Source organism: Malassezia restricta, chromosome I (assembly GCF_003290485.1).
Source record: "Malassezia restricta chromosome I, complete sequence".
NCBI classification, from domain to species: Eukaryota; Fungi; Basidiomycota; class Malasseziomycetes; order Malasseziales; family Malasseziaceae; genus Malassezia; species Malassezia restricta.
Genome location: NC_040193.1, coordinates 1,089,735 through 1,115,018, shown reverse-complemented (window position 1 = coordinate 1,115,018; position 25,284 = coordinate 1,089,735). Strand labels below are relative to the sequence as shown.

The window sequence follows — 25,284 nt, the reverse complement described above, 5'->3', positions numbered from 1 at the left end:
AATATACACAGGATCACGAGTGGTTGGTCACGCGGAGGGATGAGGCGTCGTGCGGAGCGTACCAGTGCGTGGCCTGGTGCTCGGGGAAGCGAAACGAGGCCGAGCGGCGCGGCGTGCTGACGCCGTACAATCCGTCGTCCGAATGCATGTCGTTTTCGTCACCGTGGACCATGGTCTTGCCATCGATCGTGTTGGTGTACACAGACTCGATATCGTCGCCCGTGTAGAGGTCGCGAGCCTCGGCCGCGCTGCTGAAGGGGTCAGCCGCAGCGTCTGTGGTCGTCACTTCGGCGCCACTAGAGCGCTGAACGCCACCCAGGTACGGGTACGAGTAGTGCGAGTCCTGCGATGGCACGGCTGGGTATGGGTTGGGCATCTCGCCGTCGTACGTGGCGAGATAGTTGTCAAACATACCGTGCTCCTGCGGCGCATACGACTGTGCGGCCGAGTACGAAGCAGGCATAGCACTGCCAGCCGACTCGTACGCCGAGCGCGGGCCGCGAACCTCATGGCGCTCGTCCGTGCCGATCGAGCGGCCGCCCGCCGACGCGACTGAGAGAGGCGTGCCGGCATGGCCCTGTACGGACGACGAGCCCAGACCGCTCTCAGGACTTTCCAGCACTTCGCGCAGAGGACGCTGGAGCCACAGCGACGAGACGGGTGGCGCCGACTCGGGGTCGTCGCGCAGCACACCGTTCGAGCGAAGCTCCGCAATCTTTTGGGACTCGCGGCGCTTGCGGTACGCGTACAAGCCACCCACCACGGCACCGACGGCCAGCGCACAAGCACCCAGCACGCCACCGGCAATCGCACCTGGGCTGCTGTTCGACGACTGGCTCTTTTGCTCGTTCTGGTGCGCGTCCTGTGCCGGCTGATCATCGTGGGCCGACGAGTCGTGCTGGCTGTCCTGATCGTGGCCAGTTTGACCTTGGCTCTGGCCCTGGTCGTGACTCGTACCTGGGTTCGGACCATTGCTGTGGCTCTGGTCGTGGCTCTGGTCGTGGTGGTGGTGCGCCTGAGCGGCACGCGACGCTTCGGCGCTGGCAATGCTGGCCGAGGCGCGGCTAGCCGCCGATGCACGGCTGACTGACGCGCGGCTCTTGCTCTTACTCTTGACCGACGCAAGGGACCGCGATTCCTTCGGCGTGGGCAGACGCGACATGTTGGCGAGGGGACGAGGCGATGGCCTGGCCTCTTTCTGTGAGGCCGTCGAGTCGGACGTGTACTGCGCCGTGGCTGCTTCCCGCGAGTGGCCCATCAGCTGCTGCGTCACGCGTCCCGACACGATAGCCGACATCTTGTCCGTCCAGCGGAAGCCCATCACATTGTCGCGCGTCTCCATGTACATGATCATGGGCTCGGACGCGTCCCGGTTCACACCACCCCGCTTTTCGAGACCAAAGGGCGTGCTCTGGTGCTGCTGACCGAACGCCACGACGAGGATGTCGTTGACCATCACCGCCGAATGGTACGCCCGCTTCGAGGGGCGCGGACCGTCACGCGGAGGCTCCTTGTACTGCACCTTGGACCACATGGCAGGCGTCTGCGAGGCATCCAGCACGTACATCTCGTCTGTTGGCTCCTTGCTGACCGAGTGGCCGTGCGTACCGTGCTTCTTGTATCCACCGTACACGTACACTTTGCCATCGCTGGCGTGGACGGCCGAGTGACCCACGCGTGGCTCGGGAATATCGCCCGATGTAACCCAGCGCGACCAGTTGCCGGACGCGAGATCGAGGGCCCAGAGGTGCTTCATGCTAGCCAGCTTCCTGTCCTTTGTGCGACCACCGATCAAGAGGTACGGCTCCTCCGTGTGCTTGGTCTTGCTGTTGCGGATGACGGGCATCGACGTGGCGGCATAGTCGATCACAGGCACTTGGTCGAGCGATGCTTCGTACGCGTACGCCTCGACACCCGCGTGCTTCATCTTCTTGGGCATCGAGCACTGCTGGTCCATCACATCGCCAATCTGGATCTGGTCGAGCGACGAGGCCGACGTGCTCCTGTCGTGCTTGTCAGGGTGGCACTCCTTGTCCCAGTCCTGACCGCCGAGCACGATCATGGACAGGTCGTGCCCGCCCTTGAAGTTGACGCCCGTGAAGGCAGCGTGTGCGTGAGCGCGACGCGTCAACTTGGTGCCGTTGGTCTGGATGTCGTGCCACGTGCCCACGATCGTATCGTTGTGCCTCTCGAGCGTGTACGTGTACAAGACCGCCTGGTCCGCACAGTTCTCCGTCTTACCGCCCATGAGCCAAAGCGTATCGGCCAGGTGGCCGTCCGTCGCGCCACACACGCTTGTCGAGACGCGCGACGCTGCGTAGGCCGTCTTGGGTGCCGGCACACTCGACGTGCGCTCGTGGTGCCTGAGCCACGGCGTGGCATTGACGGACGCACGCGTGCTCTGCAGGTTGGTCAGGCCGGTCACATCGAGCAGGAGAGTCTCGTTGGACAGGCGCCCTGTGTCGTCCAGCTGGCCACCCGTGAACACAATGGCCTGGAGACCATTGAGGTACTGCGCCGCGGCGCCCCAGCGTGGCTCGGGGGTGCGGTGATCGTACTTGGACATGTTGGGGCTGGGGATGTTGTTGGATCCAGGAATGCTGCCCATGAGGCCGCCCAGCAGCGAGCCGAGGCTCAAATCTTGATGAGAGGATGAGCCTGTCCGCTGGGGCGCGGCGACGGACGACGATGTCGACGAGGGCGTATGCTGACCCGCAGCCATATCCACAATCGACGATACAGCGTCCGTGCCGGGGAAGAGGTAATCGAGGGGATCGCGAGCCGACGACGACGATGCACTGCGAGCGTGCAGGGCGCCGTGGTGCGGAAGAGAAGAAGCCTCTGCTGATGCGGCGACAAACGCAGCAGCGAGAGGAAGAAGCTGCACAAAATGAGCCAGCATTTTGTACGTATCCACCAGGGATCAGAAACAAAGAGGTCCAGCCTCGAAACAAGAGAACGAAAAGGGGGAGGGGATCCAGCTCCTAGCTGGGGTCGGCACGGAGGGAAATGGTGCGTGTCACCTGGCCATCCCTGCACCCTTTTGTACGTCCGACCTGTAGATGTTGCTGCGCCGTCTTAGACGTTCCGTGGAGTCTACCGTCCTCCACACCCTCCACTTGGTCCACCGCCGGCGCAGCGGCCCCGGCTCTGTTTCTTTGATGTGGCTGCGGGCAGCGCCGCTGGAACGCACCCAGCTTCCACAGCCAGGCACGCCGGCATGGACGTCGTTTCTGTGTGAAGTACTAGCAGAGGCCTTTAGTATCGCGCGCCAGGTCAATGTGAGTCTGCGGTGGGGCACGGTACAGGGACAGGGCAAGACGGTGACCGCCTCGATTCCCTCGCTGGACCCGCCTGGATCGCCTTTGCGGCATGCGCACTGGCACTCGCGCTCTTCGCTGCATTTTGTCCAAGACTCGTCTCTGACGTTTGACGCATTTGAGCAGGGTCTGCTGCGTGACCACACGCGGCATGAGCAGGACTACATCGAGGCGCTCGAGCATGCCGAGTGTCTGGAGACGTTAGTGCCGGGGCTCGCGGACATCTGGCACATGAAGTACCGAACGCCGATGTGCACGTCGAATCGCGACTTTGTCGAGCTGGTGCTGATGCTCCCGCTGCCGTCGGCGCCGCTGCCGTTCAACGTGTTTCACGAGCGAGAGACCCTCCACATGCTCCAAGAGACCGGCTCGTTGCCTGCGCGCTGTGACAAGACGGCGCGCCGCTCGTTCATGGTCGTGAGTCTTCCGATCAAGCACGCCGAGTCGCCCGGGTACGTCCGCGGCTACTATGCGAGTGTCGAAGGCGTGCGTGAGGACGTGACCATGGTCCGCCCCGGCGAGCTCGGCACGCAGTGGATGTTGTCGACACAAACGGAGGCGGGCGGTCTGATCCCGCGGTGGATGCAGGAGCTGGCGATGCCATCTCAGATCAAGGCCGATGTGCCGGCATTTCTACGGTGGGCTCAGGCCCAGGCTAAGCGTACATAGACACCCTATCAGAGACCGAGCAAATCGCCTGACGGCGCGGCTGACGGGGCCGCTGGCGTCGCGGAGGGCGCGTCAAAGATGCCGAGCAGGTCATCCATGGCATTCCCGCCTGAAGGCGCGCTCTGCGCCGAGGACGTCATGGCCGGCGTCGAAAAGGCGTCGTCGCCGAGCAGGTCGCCCAGGCTGCCGAGGCTCTGAGCCGCCGCATGCGTCGCGGTAGCGGCAGGGGCGTCGTCCGCGCCGAGATCCAAGAGCGCTTCGCTCTTCTCGCCCTGCGCCACGGTGGCAATAGCGCGCGTCCGTGCGGCCTCGTCATCTGAGAGCGCCCGGAGAGACTGCATGCCCACACGGCCATGCCCGATGAATGTCGAGGCGGGTTTGTGGTAGACGCTCGAGAGCAGGGACACCTCGCGGATCAGCTCGTGCAAGAGCGAGCGCGGCACGGTCGTGAGGGGGATGGAAATGAGGGGCGCGGGGACAAGGACGACGGCACGCGCAGCATCGGCATCAGAGCTCGAGAGCAGGCGCCAGTACACAAAGGCGCGATCGCGCAGATCGGCGTTGCTGCACTTGGTCGTGGCTTTTTCCAACACGTCTTGGACGGTGCGCTGTGCGAGTGGCGAGTCGGGCTTTTTGAGGAAGAGCTTCACGATGGCGGAGAGCGTTTGGAACTGCACGTCTGGCTCGTCGTCGACAAACTGCTCCGCAAACAGGGCGAGCTGCTCGGCGGCGTTGTCGATCTGCTCGGCGTACTCGCCGAGAATCCACACAAGCGATGCCTTGGCTTCAGGCTCGTCCATCTCGTCCATATTCGCACACAGCTGCGGGATGATCTTTGTGTACTGGTGCGGGTACTTGCGGAAAATGTCCTTGACCACGACCGTCGCCTCCTGCACGACATAACTCGCGCGCGTATGGATCAGCTCGAGCAGCACATAGACACAGCGCTCGGCGGCCGCCTCGATCGCAATCGCACACTGGCCAATCGCGCGGATGGCGCGGCGCACAAAGTCCACGTCGACCTCGGAGGCGTACTCCTTCAGCTCGCTCAGCAGCATATCCACATTGCTTTCATTCGCCAGCCGGATCATGACATCCACTTTCTCGGTCTTGACATACGGCGGGTCATTGTACTTGCAGAAAAAGACGCGCATCTCGTTGGACAAAATGTCCGGGTACTTTTGCAGGATCAGATTGATGTTGCGCAGCGCGACCCACTGCACCTCGGGTTCGCTCGTGACGAGCGTGACGAGCGGCGGAGCCATCTTTCGCACGAGCTGCTGGACAAACTCGGGCTTGCCCGTCGACTCCATGTGCACCAACACGACCTTGACGGCGCCGAGGACGACAGCGCCGTTGGCATGCTGGAACTGTGGCATGACACGCTCGCATATGTGCTCGGACTCGCGCTCATCGGCACTTCGGTACGTCGCAAGGGTATGGAGGATCGCAATACGGCCCCATTCTGTGCACTCGTTCAGCGCTACCAGCAGCTTCATGAGCACGTCCGAATTCAGCACAAACGAGGCATGCCGGCCGCCGTCGGTGAGCTGCGCCACCTCGTGGATATCTGTGAGCGCCGCGATGGCGTTGGCCACGACCATGGGATTGTTGTCCGAGATCATGTCCTTGACACGATCGACAAAGCCACCCTCGATCGCGAGCTCGGCTTTGAGGCTGAACAGCTTCGCAACGCACAACACGGCTGTCTTGCGCACGTACGGACTCTCGTCATTGAGCAGGCGGTCAAGAGGCACGGACAAGTAGTCGATAATCTTCTCAGCACGCAGGCATCCCATCGTTCGAATGGCCAGCGCACGGACGAGCGGGTTGGGATCCTCGGTATCTTTGACAAACGTGTTGACGGCGAGAATCACAAGTTCAGGCTGCGTCTTGGCATAGTTCATCAGGTACAAGTACACGAGCTTTTTCTGCTCGAGGTCCTCGGTCTGCATGTTTTTGAGCACGTCGGGGAACAGGGCAGACACGTCTTTGCCGACGGTCATATTCGCGATCACCCGCTTGATCGCATCTTTCCGGCGATCGCGGTACTCGCTATTCAAGTCGGCACGGAGCTCGTGCGTCTCGCCTTTGCGCTGGGCACCAAAGTAGCTCGGGAGCTGCATGGCCGACGGGCAGAAAAAACCAGCGACCCAGGATCGACGCCCCCCACGCATGCACGACGCGTTCATACCTACTTGATTTTCAGTGTTTTGGTATCGTGCGGCCGTATGGTCTAGTAGTATGATTCTCGCTTTGGGAGAATCGAGCCTTGAATGCGAGAGGTCCTGGGTTCAATTCCCAGTGCGGCCCCTTTTTTGCCAGGCACACACCCGTTATGTGGGCCCTCTTCTCCACTTGCCAATTTTTTTTGCCTTGCCGACATGCCGCGAGCCGTGTCGAACAAGATCACATCGGCCCATACGCAGGCCGTGGCCGCCCGCACGCAGCAGAATAGCAGTGCGACGACCAAGAATCCGATCTTTAATACAGAAAAATTCGGTCAGCATATCCTGAAAAACCCGCTGGTAGCACAGGGCATCGTGGACAAGGCGAGTTTGAAGCCGACCGATGTAGTGCTCGAAGTCGGTCCAGGTACGGGAAATCTGACCGTGCGCATACTGGATCAGGCCAAACGTGTGGTGGTGGTCGAGATGGATCCGCGTATGGGAGCTGAGCTGACCAAGCGTGTGCAGGGCAAGCCCGAGCAGCGCAAGTTGGAGGTCGTGCTGGGCGACGTGATCAAGACGCCGTTGCCGTACTTTGACGTGGTGATCAGCAATACACCGTACCAAATCTCTTCGCCATTGGTATTCAAGTTGCTCTCGCATCGCCCGCTCTTCCGGTGTGCGATTCTCATGTTTCAGCGCGAGTTTGCGATGCGACTCGTAGCACGGCCAGGCTCGCCGCTGTGGGGACGTTTGTCGGCCAATGTCCAGCTGTATGCCAAGGTGGACCATATCATGAAAGTGGCGCGTGGCTCGTTTCGCCCGCCGCCGCAAGTCGACAGCTCCGTCGTGCGCATCGTGCCACTGAATCCGCCGCCGCCGATCCGCTTCGAAGAGTTTGACGGCCTCACGCGCATTGTCTTTTCGCGGCGCAACAAGGTGCTCCGGGCCTGCTTTTTTGGCGCACGTGGCGTTCTCGAGATGATGGAAGCCAACTGGAAAACGTACTGCGCCGAGCACCACCTGTCGACGGCCGGCGTCTCGTTCCCTGACAAGGTCGATGGTGTGCTGGACCGTCTGCAGATGAGCGAGGCACGCGCGTCCAAGCTCGATGTCGACGAGCTGCTGCAGCTTCTGGCCGCCTTCCATGATGAAGGTATCCATTTCTAGCCTATGTAGATACAAGCCATGCGTCGAGGCACATGGGCACGAGGCGCTCGTGGACGAGACGATGCAGTGCGTCGACACGGCGCGTCGAGGGGGCGCGGAGGAAGCACTCCCGTAGCGTGCGCAGATCCGCCTGCAGCGGCGCTTGCACCAGGGCTAGGGCCCACGCAGCCTGTGGCTGCAACGTGCCGGCGACATAGGCTGCGACGGCCTCCTGAGCCATGGGCCACTGCTGCGTGAGGTGCCAAAAGACACTGTCAAGCACATCGCGGGGCAAGAGACGCTCGCGCGAGCCGCGGATCCGCGCATCGGCGGGCGACATGTACCACGCACGCAGGAGGTGCAGGTCGTGCACAAACACGGCACGATCAGCCGCGTCGTCATGCGTGCCGGTCCACAGGGCCAGGTAGACTCGCGCAAGACGCGGCGCGTCGCGCAGCAGTGTGTCCAGGAGCATGGACGTGATAAATGTGCCGAGTTTCGTATGAGGACGGCACACATACTGCACGAGTCTCTGAGCCTCGGGCGCCGTATCAAAGCCGCGCACGAGCGTCGACAGGTCGCGCAAGAGGCGCTCGCCGTCGACGTCGCCGTCCAGCTGCGGCGTCGCTGAGCGTGCTGTGCGTGCAAAGATGCTGCGATGGCCGTGCGGATCGTCGGCGTACGACAAAAAGCCGGTCCGCCGCTGTACATGCAGCCAGTGCACGCCCGTGTCAGGCTCGCCGATACTCGTGCCAGCGGGCCAGTACCGCCGACTGCGTGTGATGGCGTGCGTGGCGGTGGGTGGGAGCAGCGTCGGCGCTGCCATCGCAGATGTGCCCACCGATACGGGGAGGAAGCACACGTCGCCCGACGCCACGTCACGAGCCGCCAGCAAGCGCGGTGCAAAAGCCAACAGGCCAAGATGCCGCGCCGCAGGAAGATGCGCGCGTGCATCGTCGGGCGACGCAGGAAACGGGGGCAGGCAGGCGATCATAAGCATGGCCAGGGCCGTGTCGGAGGTGGCAACACTGAACCGCCCGCCCCCGAGGAACAGCAGACCAAGAGCCATGTGCGTCGCGAGATGCGCACCGTACGACACATCCTGCGTACGTCCATGCGCAGCCCGCAGCACACGCAGCACATCGACGTCGCCCGTGCCTGCCATGACGCAGGCCAGGGCGAGATGCACGACATTCTGGAGCGTCGTCCACGCCGCACGTAGGACCCGTGCGTCAAAGGACGAGCCACGAGGCGCCTCCAGCGACAGCTGACGAAGCAGCAGCGCTCTCGCCCGCTCATCCGCCCGCCCTGCATACAGTAGGCCGAGCGCCAAGCAGGCTCCCGCGCGGATCTGGTAAAAGGCCAGCGCGCGTGGCACATCATCGCCTGGATGCGTCCACGCACACGTCGAGTGCAGCCACTCCTCGCTCGGAGACGCGTCGCCCAGCACAAGCGCCCGAGCGAGCGAACGCACGAGGAGGAGGTCCGGGCGGATGTGTGCTAGGTTGGCCGGCGTCGGCGGAGCGAGGGCCTCGGCGACGTCGCGGCGTCCGCTGCGCAGACACAGGAGGGCCAGGGCCAGTGCCGAGGCGGCCGCCGTGCGTGCGACGGCCATGCCACTCGCCTCGCCCAGCGGCGTAGCGACAGCGCGGCATAGGCGCTCGAGCAGTGTGTGGTCGGCGCTGCTGGACATGGACGTGCGTCTAGCGCGGCCGAGGTACACGAGGCCTAGAGCGAGACCGGCGCTGTGGGCATACGCATCGCGGTGTGCTTCGTTGGCATCGGCCGTGTCGACCATCGGAGCATCGAGCTGCGACGCCAGACGCATCGCCGTCCACGCGTGATCTGTTTGACAGAATACGAGACCCATACCGAGGAGACCGGCCGCCTGCGTCATGGTCGACATATGCAGCGGCACACTGCCCGGAGGAAGAAAGGCAGCGACCTGGACAGCCATGACCTGCCGAGCGGCCGCATCGCCCGTGCCGAGAAACGAGGCGCCCAGACCCAGCACAAGACCCACGGTCGTCAGCACATGCCGCGGCGCAAGATAGCGATAGGCATGCACACGACCGAGACGACGCAGGTGGCCATGCAGGCCGAGACCCAGTAAGAAGCCGGCATGCCGCGCACGTCCGCCGCGCGAGGCACTGGCGTGCGCAAAGATCCAGCTGGAGTCGACGTTCGCGGCGCCAATCTCGAGCGCAGACGCGACGCCGTTGTGGAATTCGGGCCAGTCGAGCTCGTGTGCCTCATGCGTGCCGCTTACGACGGTGCCGTGGGGCAGGGTGCGCAGCGACAGGCACAGGCGGGGCGTGCGCCACGTACCGGTCGCACGCAGCGTCCGCGACGCATAGCGAAAGAGCCCACGGCCGACGCATTGCGCCATCGTTCGCTCAGCCAGCGAGCGCGCGAGCGCAAATCCGTCGTCATGTTCTTCCAGACGAGCGGTGTGCAGCGCGGTCGTATCGAGCATGCGTGCCACATCGTGGAGTCGGTAGTCCTTGTGAAAGATGTGCGCACTCAGCGGATCGAGGCCGGGTGCGAGTGTCGCGCACATGGCTGGCGAGACACGCGCAGGCGGCGCACCATGCGCCGCCGCTAGTGCGTCGGCGCGACACAGGAGGGCATACGTGTCGGGACTCGCATCCTGAGGCGGATCAAGTTGACACGTTCGGATCGCTTCTTCGAGAGGGACAGCGAGACCGGGTGGAAGATGCGCGAGGTCGAGGCGATGAGCAAGGATGGATTCAACAATCGCCTGTGCATTCGAGGTGGCCACCACTGCGTACACAGACACGAGAGAGGCAAGCTTTGGACATGCCTCGGCGACACGGACGAGAGGGAGGACGTGGAGCGGCGCCGCGAGAGCGCCTACATACTCGTCCAGGTGCGGCGACACGCCTTGCCACGCCTGAGCAAGACACGTGTGCAGAAAGAGAGGCGCGGGTGGGCCGCCTGTCTCACCGGGTGGCATGGCGTACGGATACAGACGCATCCACGCATCGAGCCACTGGGACCATGCAAGTCGCTGAAGAATGCGGCTCAAAAGGTGCACGATCCTGGGCGCATCCGTTCGGCGGCGGCGCATATCGAGCATGGCATCCTGGGCGAGGATGTGCAGGGCCATGGCCACGTAGGTGTACAAGCCTTCGGCGTCTTTTGGTAGGGATGGAGACTGGGACGGGGGCGGTGGTGATGAGGGCGCAGCCAGGCCAAGTCCTTCCAAGACGTGATCGGCCTCGGCCTGGGGCATATGGTCGAGGTACAACGTCCATTCGAGGCCCTGCCAGGTCGGCTGCCGAGCGTGCAAGTAGCGGCACAGCACGGCACTCGCTACGCTCGACGGGAGGCACATGCACAGCGTTTCGAGGACGTGCGCTGTGAGGGGACACGCCGGACGTACATCCACAGGGACGGGCATCCACACGCCATCCATGCATGCCTCCAGGTCGGCAGCGTACCGCACGTCCGAGACGTTGTCGGCCCAAGGTACGCAAGCGGATGGGCCGCATGCAATGTCGACGTGGCCGTCGTCATGCAGGCGGGCCATCGCATCGTGATGACGCAGCACAGAGACAAGCACAGCGTCCCGGATACCGTGCACGGTGTCGGCTGCTTGAACATAGCCTGGGAGGATGTTCCATACGTGCATGCACGATGAAGCGAGTATGTACAGCGTGTGATGCTGGACGAGGACGCGCACCGACAGGGGATCCACCTGCGTAGGGAGGTGGTCGAGGAGAGCTACGCATGCATGTGCGTGCATGTGCAAGAGGGGATGCGTATCGTCCACGCTGGACACGCGGCGTGCGATATCGCGCTCCAGGACGGAGGAGACGCGGCGAGCTAGTTCACTGGTTCGACGACTCGAGCGGCGTGGGCGCCGTGCACTTGACCGGCGCGTGCGGGCTGTCTTGGGGGGCCTCGTCGCAACGTGATGCGCCGTGGGATCCGACGTGACTTTGTACGTATAGATCCGCAACGCGTCGGCTTGGGCCGTCACAATCAAGTCCTGGTGTACGTGGACAATGTGCTCGCCCAGGGCAGGAAATGGTTCGGATACATGTGGCACACCATCCAGGCGGTCGACGTGAGTCCAGGACGTCAGGGTATCAAAGACGCTTTGCACAAAGTACGCGTGCGGCCCAGCAGCATGTCCGTCGTGGGCGTGTTGGTCGCGTGTGATGAGCACGCCATGCCGCATGGGAAAGAGACGCCGTGGGCAGAAAGAGAGTGGTAGGGTATATGATTCACCGCTGCTCGGGAAGTGGACAAACAAGCTGCGATCGAGGACGATGCACACGCCCTCCTGGTCGTTCATGCAGGCTAGGCACGCATCACGTACATGCTCCTTGAACGTGTAGGAGCGCTCGAGTTTCGCGCCGCGAAGAAGCTGCAGCGTATGTGTGCGCCACGAAAGCACGACGCCATCCGGCGCATGCCACTCGCCATGCGTCCCACACGCACTGGACGCGGCCATCGCACGGAGCCGCGCCAGCTGTGGGTGGTGCATGGTGGCCTGGAACGACGCGTCATCGAAAGTCACGTGGCGTCTCAGCACGCAGCGCCGCTGCCCTGCTGAGTGGGTAGACGGCTGGTGATGGCGCGCACACAGCGCAAGGCGCCGGCGCACGTTGTGTCCACGCGTGCAACGCGTCGGCGCGCGCGCGCGTCGGCGCTGGAGCCCGAGCAGGATGACCATGATCTGAGTGTGCAGCTGCGGGAGATGGGGTTGTATGCGGCCGAGACGCACGGGGATGGAAACTGCCTGTTTCGTGCGCTCTCTGATCAGTTGTACGGCGATCCAAAGTACCATGCGAAGCTACGAGCTGATACATGTGATCACCTAGCAGCGCATGCAGACATGTACGCTGGCTTTGTCGAGGCCGAGTGTCCGTACGAAGCGTATGTGGACCAGATGCGGACGCATGGCACGTACGGCGGCCACCTGGAGCTGTCAGCGTTTGCGCACCTGATGCAAAAGCGCATCCGCATTGTGCAGCCTGGGTACGTGTACGTCGTGGCGTGTGATGACGACTCGTATAGCGCGCGTGCGTCGCGCGAGCGCCGTGAGCGACACCGGCGGCACATGCTCGCACAGGATACCCCGCCGCGTGGCACGCCGCCCGAGTGCGTTGGGCCGCTGCACATTGCCTATCACAGCTGGGAACACTACAGCTCACTCCGTCTCCTGCGTGGACCCCACAAGGGACATCCTAACATACCCGACACGAGTCACGAGACCGAGGACCAGGCGGATGCCGAGCACCTCGTGGACATGAGTGTGCCAGGCCACTCGCAACGCACGATCCGGCGCCTGTTGCGGGCGCACCACGGGGCATGGGAAGACGTCGTCGAAGAGCTGATCGAGCGCGACGCGAATGGCGACGAGTCGCCCTACGACGACGACGACGGCGACGACAGCGATGACGACCACGACCAATCAGCCCCTCCACGCCCCGCCAAGGCGTCCGAGCCGGGCGTCCGTGAGCTGACTATATAGTGCTGAGTCATCAAAAGAGACGCGTCATCTTCGACGCGCCGCCCCCTTTCGTTGGCTTGACGTCGGCGATGCACGTATCGCGCCGTGCAGGTGTGCGAATCGTGCACCAAGTACGCGCGTTTCAAAGCCGACGGAGCGTGCATGCTGAGCAGCGCGATGTGGACTGGGAGCAGCAGCAGCAGGCGGCGCCGCATGCGTGGTACGTGCCGGATCAGGCGCTGTCGCCGCCACCCCCTCCGGCACGTGTGCGAGTGTCCACGATAGAAAGCATGCTTCGAGATTGGGAGAGGAAGCATGTGGAAAACGAGCGCGTGCCCGAGCTGGATACCTCGTGGCTTCGTGTGACGCCGAAGGACGAGGCCCTCGCGGCTCATGTCATGCAACATGGGCGTGTCGAGTGGGCCCCCGATGCTGGGTGGGACGAGGACGATGCGATGGCCTTGCATGTGACGCCGCTCATGCCCAAGCGCGCTCATCACGCATCCTTTCCTGTGCGCCGTATCCGCGACTTGTTCGACTGGCGCACGACGGCGGTATCGCAGCAGGGCCGGTCCCTGCCGGGCCATGTATATACGCACTTGATCGGCGAGGCATGGGATGCGACTTCCTGGGTCTGGACGCGGCGCAAGCCATCGCACACGTTGCTGCTGCGCACCGCTCACCAAGTCGCGCGCGCCGCCTCGCGGAAACATACCCACTACCCTGGCTACGACACGTCTGCCGGCCGGGCCTTGACGCTGGCATCGCGGCGATACCAGCAGCATTGGCGGCACGTTCTCTCGCTAGAGCGCGCGCACCATGAGCTGGAGCTGCAAGAACAGCGTGAGCAGCCGATCCACGAGCTGGAAGCGCGGGGCCTCGCGATCGATAGGCTCATGGCGTTTTGGCAGACAGAGCGGCACTTTGGGCGCCGCGTCGGTGTGTTCAAATGGCCAGGCTCGCGACGATTGCCACCACACAAGTTCCAGCCGGGTAGCGTGGTCGACGTGGCGCCCCGTGGGAGCCAGGATTGGATCCAAACCGAGGTCCTGGACGTCTCCCCTACGCGGATTCGCGTGCGGTTCAGTGAGTCGCATGAGCACCTAGATTTGGCGGCGCATGAGCAATGGCGCATGGACCGTGGCGAGCGCAATGTCGTCGTGGAGCGCGAGGATGCGGCGCTGGACGCCCTCCTCTATGCGCCCAACGATGTGGTGCGTGCCATGACGCCAGAGAAGCGCTATGCGCTAGCCGGCACAGAGCTACGCGACATTCTCACGGGCCAGGCATCCAGCATGGGGGGCCTGTTTGTGAACGACATGCGTATTCGAAGCTGGTACGAGCGATACGCTCGAGCGGATCCGATTGTGTTGGACGGCGATCCCGACTTGGGGCTGAATGCGAGTCAGCTGCGTGCCGTGGCCATGATGCTTCGCGAGCGTGTGAGCCTGGTACAAGGTCCCCCCGGCACAGGCAAGACACGCACACTTGTACAGACGGTGTCGCTGCTTAAGCAGCACTTTCAGGTACCGCACCCGATTCTGCTAGCGGCTCATACGAATGTGGCCGTCGACAACCTGGCCGAAGGATGCGTCCGAGCTGGTCTGCGCGTGGTACGAGCAGGCTCATCCACAGCCGCCCGAGACAGCATCATACCGCACACGTACGAGGCCCAGTGCCAGCGGCACGCGTGTTATGCGTCGTTGCAGGAGGCAGAAAAGGCGCTGCGCGATGTGCAGGCCAAGCGTGATGCGGTTTCCATTTCACTGGACACGAGCGACGCAGTTCGACAGCAGTGGCAGCGCCTCAAGCGCCGCGCGACGCAGCTGACGGCCAAGTGCCATGTACTCCGGCGCCGCATTCAGGCGGATGTGCTGCATCATGCCGATGTCGTGTGTACCACAGCTATTGCGGCTGGATCGAATCAGCTCTCGGCGATCGATTTTCCTATCGTGTTTCTGGACGAGAGCTCGATGGCGACCGAGCCCATTGCACTGATTCCCCTCATGAAGGGGTGTGCACAGCTAGCGCTGGTGGGCGATCACAAGCAGCTGCCACCCGTGCTGCACAGCACGGATGCGCGAACCGCAGGCCTATCTACGAGTCTGTTTGAGCGCCTTTTGCGTGGCAAGACCGTGCATGGCACGGACGCGGCGCCGGTGCCGTCGACGATGCTGGACGTGCAGTTCCGCATGCATCCAGCGCTCGCATCGTTCCCGAACCAGGAGTTTTACGGAGGAGCGCTGTACGACGCACCCTCGACGCATACGCTGCGGCCGTACGAGACGATTTTTGGTGCGCGAGATGCTCAAGATCATCCACTGCCGGTCACACTTGTGACGCACACGTCCGTGGCGCCGCAGTCGGACGCGGGCGTGTCGCCGTACAACCAGCCGCAGGCGGATCTCGTGCTGGAAGTTGCATGCGACTTGCTCGAGCGCAATCCGACGCTGTGTGGCGCTGATATTGGTATCGTGACGCCGTATGAAGCGCAGGCGCGTCTTTTGCAAAAGATGCTGGCGGCCGGAGCGCCGCTGGCCGCCGGCACAGAGCCAGCAGCATGGACTTTGCCTCTTCTCAGTGAAGATGCCGTGGATACGCTCGCGAGGATGGATGTGCACCGTGCACGGCAACTCGCTGCGATCGAGGTGCACACCGTCGACGGCTTTGAAGGCCGAGAAAAACCGGTGATGATCTTTAGCACGGTCAAGGCGAGCGGCGGGTCCCTTGAAGGCTCGGCGGCCCTGCTACATGCATGCAGGCGGCCGTCGCAGGACGCCGTGGCGCGCCTCGAGCATGTGCGCGACACGCGCGGCGGCTACGTGGGCTTTTTGGCCGATGCGCGGCGCATGAATGTGGCTCTGACACGTGCACAGCGGCAGTTGCTGATTGTGGGCAACCTCGAGACGCTGCTGTGTGCGCGCCTGGGCGAGGGTGGCGCTGAGAACGTCGAGTGCCATGACGTGCATGTCATCCGGCGGTACGCCCGCTGGCTCCTCGCCCAGGGCTACGTAGTCGACGTGGACGATGTCCGGGATAGGCAGTTGTTAGAACAGGCTATCTAGGGCATTTACTTCTTCTCCTGCTTGGAGAGCTGGGGTCAGTAGCGTGTGACGTACGTCATCGACGACCTTCTCCTGGTGCTTGAGCGACTCGCGGAGCTTCTCGAGCTTCTCGCGCTCGTGCTGGATGATGTACTGGTCCTCCACGGCCTTCTCGCGCGTGTTCCAGGTCTTGCTGCCGGCCACAGAGCCAGCCTTGCCCTCGGGACCAGGGCTGTACATACGCATGGTCATGGCGCGCGTGCTTGAGCGGAGGATAGGCGTGCTGAGACGAAGAACCTGCATGGCGTAGGGGAAGGAAGCGCCGCACGCCACCCCGGCGAGGACAGCGCGCGGGCCATGTGCGTCACGTGAGCGTCTCGGGTGCGCTGGCGCAGGGGGCGGCAGAGTCGCTCCAGGAACTGGGCCCGGCTCTGCCCGGCCGAGTGCAGCGTAGTACGTGACGAGCCGTCCGCTGGCTTCCTCTTGACGCTGATCCCTTACATGATGTTGGCTGTGGCCCCGCGCGTATTGATGACGGTACGCATGCGCTGTGCTAACGTTCAGGCCCGCATGGCCGGTTTCCGTGCCCTGTCCACCTCGGCTGTGGCCCGCAAGGGTATGTACAGCGTGCGTACTGACAGTTCAGACATTGTTCAGGAGACATACCTCCGTGAGCTCAAGGCGTACAAGGCGCCCGAAAAGGCGCCTGACGCCCACAAGGGCCACGTGCGTGAGTTCAGCTCGCCTGCTCAGCCCCAGGCTCCCTCGTCGCCCTCGTCGTCGGATATCGCCTCGCAGCTCGAGGCATACACGTCGTCGGAGCCTGATGTGGTCGAGGCGAGCGTGCCCCAGGACGTGGCGTCGGAGCAGCAGGATGTGAACGAGTACCTCAAGGAGCTCCAGGCCGATATCAAGGTCGAGGCGCACCATTAAGTCTACGTGCACGCCGGAAGCCCCGCTGCTATCGCATGACCTGCTTCTATACACGTCTATATAGGGAGTAAGCTTGTGCTGCCACGCGCCAAAAAAGTGCCGGCGTATCGCAGCGTCGTGACACCGCCCGGGAAGTAGTGCGCGAGATACGTCAGCAGGCACGCTATCTGGACAAGGGCGCACACCACGGTGAGAAGCCGATTTCGTGCGCCGAGCGAAAAGTACAGGGTCAGGGCCATGCTGCCGAGGTACCTGTGTGTCAGGATCCTTACACGTACGCTGCAGAAAAGGGTCGTCGCTCGGGGCTCATGAGATGCTTCATGTGCGCGGCGGGGCCAGTGAGGATAGCAAAACTGCCAGAGTCAGCTAGCATGGCACGTACCCCATCATAAACAGGACACTCCCGAGCGTAAAAGCGAGCGCAAATTTGTGCGGCCGAATGAGCAGGATCGGGGGCTGCGCGAACAAGAACGAAAAGAGAAAGCACAGACCACTCCCCAGCAGACACGCGATGAAGCCAAGAAAGCTAGCGTCAGTGCATGCACACGTACCGGTCCCAGTGGCTCAGACTCAGATACGCCTCCTCCTCGTTCGTCCGCTCCGCACTACGCAGCGGGACGTACGAGGAGAGACCCTGCTGAAAGTATGACCACATCCCGCCGCTGCCGCCTGCGGGCTCGGACACGGGTGCCGCACTTGAGTGGACAGGCTCCTGCTCCCCGAGTGCCGTGGATGTCCACGATGCCCACCGTGGAAGTGGCATCAACAAGACACCCCCACGTCAGCACCGACCAGAAATTGCGTCGTGCCACAGATCGGGCCGGATCGGGCAAGGTCGTACAAGAGCCGCTGCAGCGCGCTATGTATACTAGTCGAAGAGAAGCTCGCGCGTGCTCGTCACTTTTGGGCATGTCTAGACTTCGAGCTGCGTACCGCGACGGACGCTGCCCCAGCCGACCAGACGCCAGTGCTTGTCGATACGTCGTGAGAGGGCAATCTTCTCGCCGACTTCTGTGCATGCGGGAGACGTGAGGAAGATCTTGGCCAGGTCGGCCTTGACGCTCATGACACGGCCACCTGTGGACGTGGAGCCAATGTTGACCATAAGCACTTCGTTCCGTGTGAGTTTCTCGACCTTGGTCTGCTTCTTGTCGTCTGACTTGACACCCAGCAGGCGACGAAGCAAAAAGTAGTTGATTTCGAGCTCGGTGTAAATCGCGGGCAGCTTGCCCACGTTGCCGAGCACCTGGCCGACGAGACGGTCAGCACGGCACAGCGTTGGGTCGATCTTGGTACCGACACCAATGAGGCCGCCAGGCACGGCGAACTTGAGCTCGTTCTGCTCGGCCAGCAGGGATACAATGCGTGAGTAGATGGGGCGGCAGTTGATCTTGCCCTCGGCGTCCTTGGTGACGATACCAGGGCGCACTTCAATTTCTTGGCCGAGGCGCAGCACGCCCGACAGGATAGAGCCACCGGCCACACCGCCGCGGAGCTCATCGATCTCGGCACCGGGCTTATTCACATCAAACGACCGAATCACAATGAGGCGCGGCGTGGCGGAAAAGTCACGTACAGGCACCGGCACGCGCTTCACGATGTACTCGTTCACGGCGTCGATGTTATATTGCAGCTGTGCTGAGATCGGCACAATGGGCGCACCGTCGGCGACGGTGCCTTTGACGAAGCTGACAATGCTCTTCCAGTGTTCTTCGGCGGCCTGCTCGCGAATCAAGTCGACCTTGTTCTGCAAGATGATAATGTGCTGCAGTTTCATGATCTCGACGGCGGCGAGGTGCTCCGACGTCTGCGGCTGGGGGCACGGCTCGTTACCGGCGATCAGGAGGAGGGCAGCATCCATGACCGCTGCACCGTTCAACATGGTAGCCATGAGAATATCGTGACCTGGGCAATCGACGAACGAGACATGGCGCAGCAGGTTCATCTTGCCAGTGCAGCCCGGCACGGGACACGGTGGGTGTGGCTCCTTGTTCGAGGGATAGCTGTGGTAGCACTGTGGGCGAGGGCAGTTTTCATTCTCACACCGGTAGATCTTGGCGTTCGCGTAACCCAGCTTGATCGTAATATTCCGCACAAGCTCGTTCTTGAAACGCACAGTCTGTACACCCGAGATGGCTTTGACGACAGTCGACTTGCCGTGTGCGACGTGTCCAATCGTACCGATATTGATGGTCGCCTGGTTCTGAATGACCTCAGGGCTTAGCGGAGAAAGCGTCGATAGGTCTGTGTGAGCGCCAGCAGAGACGTACCCAAATGGAGCTCCTGCACATCGTCAGCGAGCTTGTCAACAGCGCCGTCCGTCATGGTCGTAGGCGTGGTCAGAAGATGTGGACGGTCGTCCCCCCAGCAGAAAAATCCAAAAGATCACGTGATATGGAGCCGCTGGGCCTGCGTCGAGCGGCTGCACGGCTCTTAGCATGACCTGGGCGCATGCATGCGTCACGAGCAAGCACAGTTCGGTGGCATGCATGGCGCACGGCCGGAGCGGCACGCGGTGCGCTACCAGTGCGCATTGAGCGCCGTCCTGAGGAGACAGCGGCTGTGCCTCGCATACCGGCCGATGTGCCCTTGGCGTGGCTGAGCACGCGGTCGCTGATGGACTACTGCATGGGTCTGGGGCAGTGGAAATATGCGCGCGATGCCACCGCCCTGACTCTCGCTGACTTGCCGCTCCTGCAGTCCGATCCGACGGCGCAGGAGCAGGTGCAGGCGACGCTCGCGACGCGCGACATTCCCCTGCCTCGGTTCCTGCAGTGGTACAATGCGTGTACACGCGCTGCTTGGCCCGAGTGCCGGTCTATTTTGGCTGCACAGCCACTCGGAACGATCCCGCCTTTTGTGCTGCAGCGTGCATTGCATCGCATAGCAGGCGTGGCAGATGCCGCCAGTGCTGTAGAGCTGGTGCGCCAGCATATACCCACCTACAGCGTGAGTGAGTCGCATCGCCTGTGTCTGCTTCTACTCACGACGTGTATTCATCGTCACAAGGCTTGGCACGTGTCGCGGCCGCTCGTGGCCTGTGTGCTCGACACGGTGCACCGGTGGCTGGCCAAACCTGATGCCCAGCGCACGACGTACGCCTCTACGCTCCTGGAAACGGCCTGGACTGGCTGGTTAGCCGGTATGCCCGATCCGCGTGCGTGTGAGGCCATGCAGCGGGTCTGGGACGTAACGCATGCCAAGGTGCCGTCAGCGGCCGAGGCCATGGAGACGTTTGTGTGCGAACGAACGGCTTCGCGACACAGCATCCAACGTATACCCACGTCCGTGATCCAAGCGTGGCTGCCTACCGCCATACACAAGGAGGCCTTCTTGCATCTGGCTGCGCGCGTCGCTGCCGTGCAGGGCGATACGGATGTGGCGCGTGCATGTTACGAGCAGCTGCATGGAGCGCCCGGCGCTACCTCGTCTTTCCTACGTGCCCTCGCCATGTCGTCCTCGCAGGCCGATCTGCGCGAGGCATGGTCGCTGTTCGATGCGATGATGACACACGCGCCACAGGCATCGTCGACGCATATACCCGACTGGATCGTCATGCTGCGCGCCGCGGCGGGTGATGCGCGTATTCCCGTGCACCGTGTCGTGTCCCTGCTGCAGATGCAAGAAGAGACCGAGGCCCTCGATACGCCGTGGAACGTGCCTCCCAGCGTGCAAGCGCAGCTGGTCCAGTCGGTGGCGGCGCATACAGCGCTCGTGGAAGGCCTCTTGGAGCGCGGAGATGTGTCACGTGCATGGGGCGTCTGGGATGCCATGGTGCACCGAGGCGTGGCCCCCGATGTGTGGGCGCTCAAGACGCTGTGCCGCCTCTACTTTGTGGCTGGACACCCTGCACGGGCACTCGAGTGCGTTATGCACTGGTGTCACCGCGGCGTGCGCCTCCCTGCGCCGCGCTCTGGCGTCGTACGCATGCACGTGCCCAAGGTCCATGACCTGGGCCAGTGTGCCATGCGGGTGGACGCAACGCCGTCCTCTCGGCACGTGGTGCGCCTGCGCCCAACGACGCATCTGGCGAATACGCTTCTGCTGGGTCTCTACCGTGCGCGAGCGTGGGAAACGCTCATGCTGGTGTGGCATGCTCTGCAGCCCACACTGCATGTGCAGCCCGACACGGCCTCCATCGATCTGATGCTGCGTGCGGCGCGCGCCGAAGCACGGGCGTCCCAGGCGCCATGCACATGGGCACCAGCGGCCCGTGTGTACTTTGTACGCCTGCTCACAGCCCAGCATCCCGAGCTGCAGGCCTGCACGAATCCTCTCGAAGCACCCGGTCGGCGTGGATGGATCGTGCGCAGCGAGCTCCAGCTGCGCCGATGGGAGCGGTGGATGGAGGGACGCCTGCGCAGGCTTTGGCGAGGTGCAGCAGACAACTTGCCGCCCGTGACGATATCCACGCCGCTGCCGCATGTATGCCTCGACGCGCGCGTCTTTCATCATTATGCGGAGCTCGTACTTACCCTGATGGAGGTGGACTTTCCAGGCGCATCCCACGCCACGACCGATCAGCTGTGGGAGGAGCTGTTTCTCATAGCCGCGTGGATGCGTGCGCTGGACGTTACGCCGATGCGTGAGACGCTGTGTCTGTGGTGCTCCGTGCATGATGAGCGACTTCCACCGGCCGCGAGCACCGCGTCGTGGCGCACATGGCTGGCTCAGTGGCTGGGCGAGGCCAGCGTGCCGAGTGACGCCGAGCTGGGCGCATGGTATCGGGCGCATCGCGCGCACATAGACTAAGATCCCATCATAATGCACGTTTCTGTCGTATAGATGTGGGCCAGGCGAGCGGAAGGCACGGGAATACGGGGCTCATCGTCGACCTTGGCGAACCAGGCAGCCGTCGGCTGTGTATGGAAGGGCACATGCGCCGTGTGTGTGTGGGGATCGTACAGGCCGAGAGGCGGCGCACGCTCCCGACGCGCATGACGACGCATCGCGTCGGTCGTGGGCGCCGCCTCTCGCTCCCAAGGCGGCCGCGTATCACAAAGCACATGCTCGTCCAGCGCGCTCGGCTTGTGTGACGAGGGCAAGGCCACGAGACGGTCACGACGAGCGGCCAGCAGCTCGGCGTTCGCAGCACGCACACTCTGGGCGTACATGGCCATCCAGTTCTCTTCCGACATGTCAGCCCGCATGAGCATGTTGCGCCGCTGCGTCAAGTGGCTTGTTCGATCAAAGGGCGCATGACCCGCATCGCCGAATGTAGTGGTGACAACATGGCCGTGTGGATCGACGGTCGTGTATGTGGCGGCATCCGAGCCGTGGCGCCGCTCGCGATCATAATCACGGCGCCGATCGCCACGGCGCGACATCAAGTCTTGCGTGGATGGCTGCATCGCAAGCGTGCCTTCCTTCTTGCCCTCGGCGCGAGCCTGCGCCTCGTAGTAGTCGTCGGTGACGTTCCGGCCGCGAGCAATCGAGCGTGCACCGATGACCTGGAACACGGCGCGCGCCGTGACAGCTGTGACGTTGCGTGAGCGAAGTCCCGAGCTGATGCGACCCTCAGCAATGAGCTGGTCTTTTTCCTCCATCGTCAGCAGCACCTTGTGGATGAGGGGGTTTTTGCGGAAAAAGTAGCCCGAGTCGCGGTATCCAAGGCCGCGAGCTACGTCGATGGACAGCATGTAAAGGCGCCGATCACTACGCTCGGGCAGCAGCATCGTGGGAATATGGAAGGAGCGGCCGCCGAGCAAGTAGCCATCAGGGTCGATTTTCTTCTCGCCCGCCTCGTCTTCGTCGAGCACAAATGCATCATTCTCCACATGGTAGTCCTGCTGCACGTCCTCGTTATCCTCGTCTTCATCCATCGGCGTGCCTTCTTCGCGTGGCGTCGCGACACGGCGTCCACGGCGCCGTGCTGGCTTTTCCTCTTCTTCGTCCTCGTCCTCTACGGGCGTGCTTTCGTAGCGCGGCGTTGACACACGCCGTCCACGGCGCCGGGTGACAGGCTTCTCATCGCTATACGTATCTGATTCATTGTCCGAAGATACAGGGGAGCGCGCACGCTGTGATCGCGTCGTCCGCCGCGCGTCGTCTGCCGTACTCCGCTGTCTGCGGGACGGACGTGGCATGGGAAAAAGGCGGCGCGAGCGCCGAGCGGTGACGCGTTGCTTCGTATCACGTGATGTGCTTGGCACCCCCGCCCTGACCGCTCGCTGTGCATGTCGTTCGCGGCGGTCATGGTGGGTGTCGGACCGGGTGACGGCGGCAGCCAGCACCTGCCGCCCATGCACCCTATCAACCTACGAAAACAAGTGAATTTATCGCTGGACGCGTCCTTCTCGGTGAAGAGCTATGTTGGCGCAGCGTCGACGCTGCTGGATAAGGCGCAAATGGCCGATGCTCAGGGCCACTTGGAGATGGCCTTTATACACTATCTAACCGCAGCGAGCGTTGCGTCATTCGTGCCGAAACATGCTGAATGGCCTTCTATCAGGCAGAAGCGTGGTGCGACTTTTCAGGCTTACCAGGAGCTCATGAACCGCACGCCTGAGATTGTCAAGAGAGCGAATGCGATTGAAAGAGAACTCACGGCACGAGCCGAAGACATGATGCGGGACGCGCAGCTCGAGAAGCACGGCAGTGGCAGGCACAGCCCGGCTGTGGCCCCTGCGCAGCCCCGGGTGTCCGCGGCCCAGACACCCACGATACCCTATGGTCGGTGCCTCTCTGTGGAAGAGCTCTGGACGTACATGTACCCTGGTTTTGATCGGACCACCGATACCGCAGGGCATGAGCTCCTTTCGAAGCGCCGAGGCCCTCAGATTCTGCTGGTGGATATTCGGCCACGTTCTATGCATGCTGCTGGCCATATTCGCGGCGCTGATACCATTTGCATCGAGCCCACCGTGCTCCGAGCGCCCCCTGTCTCCATGGCAGATCTCCAGGCATCTCTTCCGCCCAAAGAAGCAGCGTACCTGGAAAAACGCAGTGAGTACGACTTGCTGGTCCTATATGACCAACGCACGCGCGCGCTCAGTAGCGGGGGTAACGCGACGCCGGAGCAAGAGCATATCGAGTCGGTGCTGCGCACCCTGGAAGTCGATCTGGTGCATTCGCCGTGTCTGCTGCGCGGTGGATTCGAGTCATGGGCGCGGCAAGTCGGTGATTCGGGAGTGATCCGTGAGCGTGGGTCGTCAGCGAAGCCTGCCTCACCAGCTACACCCAGCGCACGACGCACAGCGTTCGTGACGCCCAGTGTCCCGCCGCGAACATACCAGGTGCCTGTGACGAGCGGCAAGTTTACGTATCCGGACATTACGAGTCTGTCGACGCCGCGCATGAGTGGGCCGACGCCACCGCCGGCGGCCCGCACGCCCATGCCTGCGTCGCTTATGGCGGGGCCGAGCATCATGTCGCGGAGTCATAGCATGGCACCGCCGAGCTTTCCTGTGCCGCGCGATGTCCGCATTGGTCTGACGGGTCTGTGCAACTTTGGGCAGACATGCTACATGAATGCGACGATCCAGTGTCTCAGCGCGACGATGCTGCTGGCGCAGTACATGCTGGATGGGACCTACCAAAAAGCCATCAACACGCAGAATCCACTTGGGACACGTGGCGCCTTGTCTCATGCGCTGGCAGCGCTGCTGCGGGCGCTGTGGTCGGAGCAGTCTGTGACAGTGGCGCCGACGGCGTTCCGGGAGGCGGTTGGGCAGTTTGCCCCTGCTTTCCGCGGCCACGAGCAGCAAGACAGCCAGGAGTTTTTGCTGTTTCTGCTCGATGGGCTGCACGAGGACTTGAACCGCATTGTGCAGCGGCCACCGGCCCTTGAGTTGGGCGAGGCGCAGCAGGCGGAGCTGAGTCGGCTGCCACAGCAACTCGCGAGTGTGGCGGAATGGAGTCTGTACCGCCGGCGAAATGACAGTGTGATTGTGGACACGTTCCAGGGGCAGCTTCGCAACCAGCTGACATGCCTCACGTGTGGGCACATGTCCGTCACGTACAACGCGTTCATGTCGTTGTCGCTGCCGGTGCCGAGTGGGCGTGGTGTGTCGCAGGCCACGCTGTACCAGTGCATGGACGCGTTCGTGCACGAAGAGGTGCTGGACAAGGGCAATGCGTGGCACTGCCCCAAGTGCCAGCGGCCGCGCCGCTCCACCAAGCGACTCAGTCTCGCGCGCCTGCCGCCCGTGCTGCTGATCCACCTGAAGCGCTTCACGTTCCGTGGCCCTGCGTCGAACAAGATCGAGACGCGCGTGAATTTTCCCTTTGACAAGCTCGACCTGTCCAACTACATGCCCCCGCCTCTCCCGCCAGGCATGTCGGTGCATGGTATACCCGTGAGTGAGAGTCAGCGGCCGCCGTACCTGTACGATTTGCACGCCGTGACGCACCACTTTGGTACGCTGAATTCCGGGCACTATACGGCATCCGTCCGCACTCAGGGCCTCTGGTACTATTGCGACGACAGCCGCGTCACGCCCGGCGATGCACAGCTCCACACATCGTCGCCGTACATGCTCTTTTTCTCGCGCCGAGCGTCCCCTTTGTAGATGACT

The 25,284-nt window shown here is 62.9% G+C and overlaps 14 protein-coding genes and 1 non-coding gene across 15 annotated transcripts; 8 read left to right on the top strand and 7 right to left on the bottom strand.

The window, feature by feature from the left end:
• Positions 1–13: 13 nt before the first annotated feature.
• MRET_0651 (uncharacterized protein) lies at positions 14–2,902 on the bottom strand (the record flags this gene model as incomplete). The annotated part of the gene is made up of 1 exon (XM_027627278.1): positions 14–2,902. The coding sequence occupies one exon, from the start codon at positions 2,900–2,902 to the stop codon at positions 14–16; it is 2,889 nt and encodes a 962-aa protein (XP_027482565.1).
• A 259-nt stretch (positions 2,903–3,161) lies between these two features.
• On the top strand, positions 3,162–3,989 carry MRET_0650 (protein of unknown function (DUF3074); the record flags this gene model as incomplete). Its single annotated transcript, XM_027627277.1, has 1 exon — positions 3,162–3,989. The coding sequence occupies one exon, from the start codon at positions 3,162–3,164 to the stop codon at positions 3,987–3,989; it is 828 nt and encodes a 275-aa protein (XP_027482564.1).
• An 8-nt stretch (positions 3,990–3,997) lies between these two features.
• Positions 3,998–6,115, bottom strand: MRET_0649 (AP complex subunit beta; the record flags this gene model as incomplete). Its single annotated transcript, XM_027627276.1, has 1 exon — positions 3,998–6,115. The coding sequence occupies one exon, from the start codon at positions 6,113–6,115 to the stop codon at positions 3,998–4,000; it is 2,118 nt and encodes a 705-aa protein (XP_027482530.1).
• Positions 6,116–6,214: 99 nt separating this feature from the next.
• Positions 6,215–6,303, top strand: MRET_t0008. Its single transcript has one exon. It is a non-coding gene; the product is annotated as a tRNA-Pro (tRNA).
• A 70-nt stretch (positions 6,304–6,373) lies between these two features.
• Positions 6,374–7,327, top strand: MRET_0648 (18S rRNA (adenine1779-N6/adenine1780-N6)-dimethyltransferase; the record flags this gene model as incomplete). Its single annotated transcript, XM_027627275.1, has 1 exon — positions 6,374–7,327. The coding sequence occupies one exon, from the start codon at positions 6,374–6,376 to the stop codon at positions 7,325–7,327; it is 954 nt and encodes a 317-aa protein (XP_027482531.1).
• A 1-nt stretch (position 7,328) lies between these two features.
• On the bottom strand, positions 7,329–11,822 carry MRET_0647 (anaphase-promoting complex subunit 1; the record flags this gene model as incomplete). The annotated part of the gene is made up of 1 exon (XM_027627274.1): positions 7,329–11,822. The coding sequence occupies one exon, from the start codon at positions 11,820–11,822 to the stop codon at positions 7,329–7,331; it is 4,494 nt and encodes a 1,497-aa protein (XP_027482526.1).
• Positions 11,823–11,909: 87 nt separating this feature from the next.
• On the top strand, positions 11,910–12,812 carry MRET_0646 (OTU domain protein 3; the record flags this gene model as incomplete). The annotated part of the gene is made up of 1 exon (XM_027627273.1): positions 11,910–12,812. The coding sequence occupies one exon, from the start codon at positions 11,910–11,912 to the stop codon at positions 12,810–12,812; it is 903 nt and encodes a 300-aa protein (XP_027482527.1).
• Positions 12,813–12,880: 68 nt separating this feature from the next.
• Positions 12,881–15,856, top strand: MRET_0645 (regulator of nonsense transcripts; the record flags this gene model as incomplete). The annotated part of the gene is made up of 1 exon (XM_027627272.1): positions 12,881–15,856. The coding sequence occupies one exon, from the start codon at positions 12,881–12,883 to the stop codon at positions 15,854–15,856; it is 2,976 nt and encodes a 991-aa protein (XP_027482528.1).
• Positions 15,857–15,861: 5 nt separating this feature from the next.
• On the bottom strand, positions 15,862–16,138 carry MRET_0644 (ATPase inhibitor, mitochondrial; the record flags this gene model as incomplete). The annotated part of the gene is made up of 2 exons (XM_027627271.1): positions 15,862–15,885; positions 15,911–16,138. 2 exons carry the CDS (start codon positions 16,136–16,138, stop codon positions 15,862–15,864), a joined length of 252 nt encoding a protein of 83 aa, XP_027482529.1.
• Positions 16,139–16,336: 198 nt separating this feature from the next.
• Positions 16,337–16,768, top strand: MRET_0643 (F-type H+-transporting ATPase subunit h; the record flags this gene model as incomplete). Its single annotated transcript, XM_027627270.1, has 3 exons — positions 16,337–16,372; positions 16,400–16,451; positions 16,482–16,768. 3 exons carry the CDS (start codon positions 16,337–16,339, stop codon positions 16,766–16,768), a joined length of 375 nt encoding a protein of 124 aa, XP_027482522.1.
• Positions 16,769–16,824: 56 nt separating this feature from the next.
• Positions 16,825–17,531, bottom strand: MRET_0642 (golgi traffic protein SFT2; the record flags this gene model as incomplete). Its single annotated transcript, XM_027627269.1, has 4 exons — positions 16,825–17,020; positions 17,047–17,121; positions 17,151–17,294; positions 17,320–17,531. The coding sequence occupies 4 exons, from the start codon at positions 17,529–17,531 to the stop codon at positions 16,825–16,827; spliced, it is 627 nt and encodes a 208-aa protein (XP_027482523.1).
• Positions 17,532–17,681: 150 nt separating this feature from the next.
• MRET_0641 (translation initiation factor 2 subunit 3) lies at positions 17,682–19,093 on the bottom strand (the record flags this gene model as incomplete). Its single annotated transcript, XM_027627268.1, has 2 exons — positions 17,682–19,012; positions 19,039–19,093. The coding sequence occupies 2 exons, from the start codon at positions 19,091–19,093 to the stop codon at positions 17,682–17,684; spliced, it is 1,386 nt and encodes a 461-aa protein (XP_027482524.1).
• A 126-nt stretch (positions 19,094–19,219) lies between these two features.
• Positions 19,220–21,520, top strand: MRET_0640 (uncharacterized protein; the record flags this gene model as incomplete). Its single annotated transcript, XM_027627267.1, has 1 exon — positions 19,220–21,520. The coding sequence occupies one exon, from the start codon at positions 19,220–19,222 to the stop codon at positions 21,518–21,520; it is 2,301 nt and encodes a 766-aa protein (XP_027482525.1).
• Positions 21,517–22,854, bottom strand: MRET_0639 (chromatin structure-remodeling complex protein RSC7; the record flags this gene model as incomplete). Its single annotated transcript, XM_027627266.1, has 1 exon — positions 21,517–22,854. The coding sequence occupies one exon, from the start codon at positions 22,852–22,854 to the stop codon at positions 21,517–21,519; it is 1,338 nt and encodes a 445-aa protein (XP_027483038.1).
• A 108-nt stretch (positions 22,855–22,962) lies between these two features.
• Positions 22,963–25,278, top strand: MRET_0638 (ubiquitin carboxyl-terminal hydrolase 8; the record flags this gene model as incomplete). The annotated part of the gene is made up of 1 exon (XM_027627265.1): positions 22,963–25,278. One exon carries the CDS (start codon positions 22,963–22,965, stop codon positions 25,276–25,278), a length of 2,316 nt encoding a protein of 771 aa, XP_027483037.1.
• Positions 25,279–25,284: the final 6 nt, after the last annotated feature.